General features: G+C 42.1%; 1 protein-coding gene across 1 annotated transcript; it reads left to right on the top strand.

Moving 5' to 3' along the window:
* On the top strand, positions 1-992 carry LOC112181696 (carboxylesterase 1). Its single transcript, XM_024320085.2, has one exon. The coding sequence runs from the start codon at positions 1-3 to the stop codon at positions 937-939; it is 939 nt and encodes a 312-aa protein (XP_024175853.1). The 3' UTR covers positions 940-992.
* The last annotated feature ends 2,202 nt before the right edge of the window (positions 993-3,194 follow it).

Below are 3,194 nucleotides of genomic sequence, written 5' to 3' on the forward strand. Positions count from 1 at the left end.
ATGTCAAAACCTGATCAATTCAAACCCAACATCATCTCCAATCCAGATGGAACCTACACGCGCCTCTTAAAATTTCCAAGCACCGAGGCCGACTCTACCTCAGCCACTAACCATGTACTCTCCAAAGACATCCCTGTAAACCCTGAAACCCAAACCATGGTCCGACTCTTCCTCCCTCGGAATGTCCTTGGCTCCAAAACCAAACTCCCTCTCATATTTTACTACCACGGTGGTGCGTTTCTCTATTTCAGCGCAACTACAACTGTTTTCCATGAGTTTTGTTCCAACATGGCTTTGGAACTCCAAGCTATTGTTGTCTCCTTGGACTACCGTCTTGCCCCTGAACACCGCCTCCCGGCAGCCTACGAGGATGCCATAGATGCGTTGCACTGGATCAAGACCACAGAGGAAGAGTGGGTAAGAGAATTTGCTGATTTCTCAAGCTGTTTTTTAATGGGTACTAGTTCTGGTGGAAACCTAGCTTACCATGCTGGGCTTCTTGCTTGTGAAGTTAGAGATCACCTTGGGCCTTTGGAAATCAAAGGACTGATATTGCACCATCCCTTTTTTGGTGGATCCGAAAGGACTGAGTCGGAACTGAGGATGGAGCATGATCGAATTTTGCCACTACGGGCAAGCGATGGAGCGTGGAAATTGGCGTTGCCTATTGGTGCTGACCGTGATCATGAGTATTGCAATCCAACAGTGGGCGATAGAGATGGTATTTGGGCTGCGATTCGGGCCATGGATTGTAGGGTCTTGGTTCTGGGTTGTTATGGAGATCCGATGATTGAGCGACAGATGGGGTTGGCGAAAATGGTAGAGGAGAAGGGTGTACGAACGGTGACTCATTTTGGCGATGGTTGTCATGGTTTGGAAATAACGGACGGGTCCAAAGCTCCGGGTTTATTTGTCGAATTGAAAAATTTCATATACTAACTGTCAAAATTTTACCATGCACGTTTGTATGTCATATAAAAAAACTGAAAGAATATAACAATGCATGTATGTGAAAGATTGGTATGTATTCAACCAAAAATTAAGATTAAAAATATGTATGTGTTTAAGGATCGATACATATAGTTAAGACTTGAGGATTGAAATATTTTGATGAAAAGAACAACAAAAAAGTCATGATCATGCGGTTTGCTAGGGTTTTGGTATCCTCTTCCTCTGAGCGGCGGATTCTCGCATTCTCGTTGTTGTTCGTCAATGGTGGTGATGGCATGTTTTGGTCTGCTTATCCTCTTCTTGATTGCGTTGGGGGACGTTGATGTTATGTTGAGTTCAGGGGTTGGAGGTGATGTTGTTTCTGCGTCGAAGCCCGATGGTGAAGTGAAAGATGCAGCCTTGTGGGTGGGGATGGCATCTAGATTGCAGACGAGCAGTGATCCGGTCTTGGTTTGGTCAAGATCATATTGGAAAGGTCGATTCTGATCGAGTCCATGGGATGATGGTGTACATGTTGAAGGTGTCGATCTTTGGTGTGCCGGTGATTTTGCTGTCATGGACGGTGATGGTATGCTGGTTTGCTCGAACTCAGGGACTACTGCTTTTGATGGTGGTGCTCATAGGTATAACGGCTGCAGTATGGAGGCAGAGGCGGCTGTCAAATCACACCAGGGTTGCCGGAGATGAGGGAGGATCTGCTTTCATCTAGCTCAGGCCTTTCGTTGGCGAGGATGATGGTGTGGCTCTACCCGTTGGAGGAGATTGCCTCTGATGGTGATACTTAATGGTGCAGTGACGGGTTCTACAATGTTGGTGGCGGCGGCGACGACTTGCTGGTTGGTGACGACGGTGCTCTGGTTCAATGAGGTGGAACTTGTGGGGTGCCCTTAACAATTTCTGCTTGGGCCCTCTGGGCTTCACTTTGTTCTGTGGGCTTTATGCACTGCTGGGTTTGGGTGGGTTGGGCCTTCAATTTTAGGGTTTGGGTTGCCTTTGTTAGAGGAGTGGATGGGGATTTGTCACTTTCCGCTCCTATTATTGTTTAATTTTTGTTTGGGTCTAAAAAACCAGAGCCTTAGTTGAAATCATTTTATGTTCGCTTCGAGACTTCTAGGTTTTTGTTTGAATAATGGTGAGTGAATTTCCTAAAATGTGGGTGTACTGGGGGCATGCTGGGTTCCTATGCTTTTTTAGAATAGGATGTTAGGATGCTCTGAGGAATGATTCTTTTTGTCAACCATAGGGGATTTCGTTTTTGTATTGCTTGCTGAATGTAATGAATGGACGGACCTCTTTCGATAAAAAAAAAAGAAAAGAGGATCGATACATAAAATATGTGTCTGGCCCAAACTATAGTAACTTGTTTCAGTTATAATAGGGTAGATGTCTACTAGATATTTCATTCAATATAAGATTACGTTTCTTTGTAGAATTCAAATTTTGTATCTTGCAATTCTCTATATAAAAAGACCCTTATTATCAATGGAATACACATTCATTATCCTCAATTCAGATTCTCTAAAACAGTATATATATTATATATTAGAAGAAATGAGGTTACTAATATAATTACAAAATTGTTTATATTTTTGGAGCCTATTTCGATGAGCAAAATATTACTCTAAGGAAAAATTGTATCAAAGCAATGAAATCGATCACTACTCCTTTTTTTATATTTCCTCTAGGTAATGTATATGCAGATTTCAAATGAATATTATCAATCATCACAACTTCGAAAGTAAGAAACCATTTTCTTAAAGTATTGACCAAGTTCATCACTTCATCTAAAGCAGGGATTGAGAAACTAATAAGCAAGGTCAAAATAAGAAGAACTTAATTAATGAGTGCAGGGCTCATGCATCTGCAATCTTGTCTCGTGGTATTGGCCGGCATTGAGTCAGTTGACCGTGCTACGTACATGTATCGATTAGGATTAATTGTAGGGTGAGTAGAATATGTGTTAACATAATACTTTCTACCTACGTAAACCTCCTTGTGAGGAGTATGGTAGGTCTGATTCTCAGCTATGATGGGGCACCTCTGTGTGACCGTTAGAGCGGTTGTTAATCTGAGCCAGTGATTGCTATTCTACCAACCATCAACAGCTTGAAATTATATTGTCTTTCGAAAAAGTTCCAAGAGATGAGGAGACCAGTCAGACCACTATATAATTATGCGCGTTGAAATTTATAAAACATTTTCATCCAATCAATCGGAAAGCACAAGATAGAAGTTAATCAACA

The sequence above is a fragment of the Rosa chinensis genome, chromosome 1 (genome assembly GCF_002994745.2).
Source record: "Rosa chinensis cultivar Old Blush chromosome 1, RchiOBHm-V2, whole genome shotgun sequence".
Lineage (NCBI taxonomy): Eukaryota > Viridiplantae > Streptophyta > Magnoliopsida > Rosales > Rosaceae > Rosa > Rosa chinensis.

Bases quoted from the DNA above. Each gene is read 5' to 3' on its own strand.
- LOC112181696 (XM_024320085.2), top strand. From the start codon at position 1: ATGTCAAAACCTGATCAATTCAAACCCAACATCATCTCCAATCCAGAT.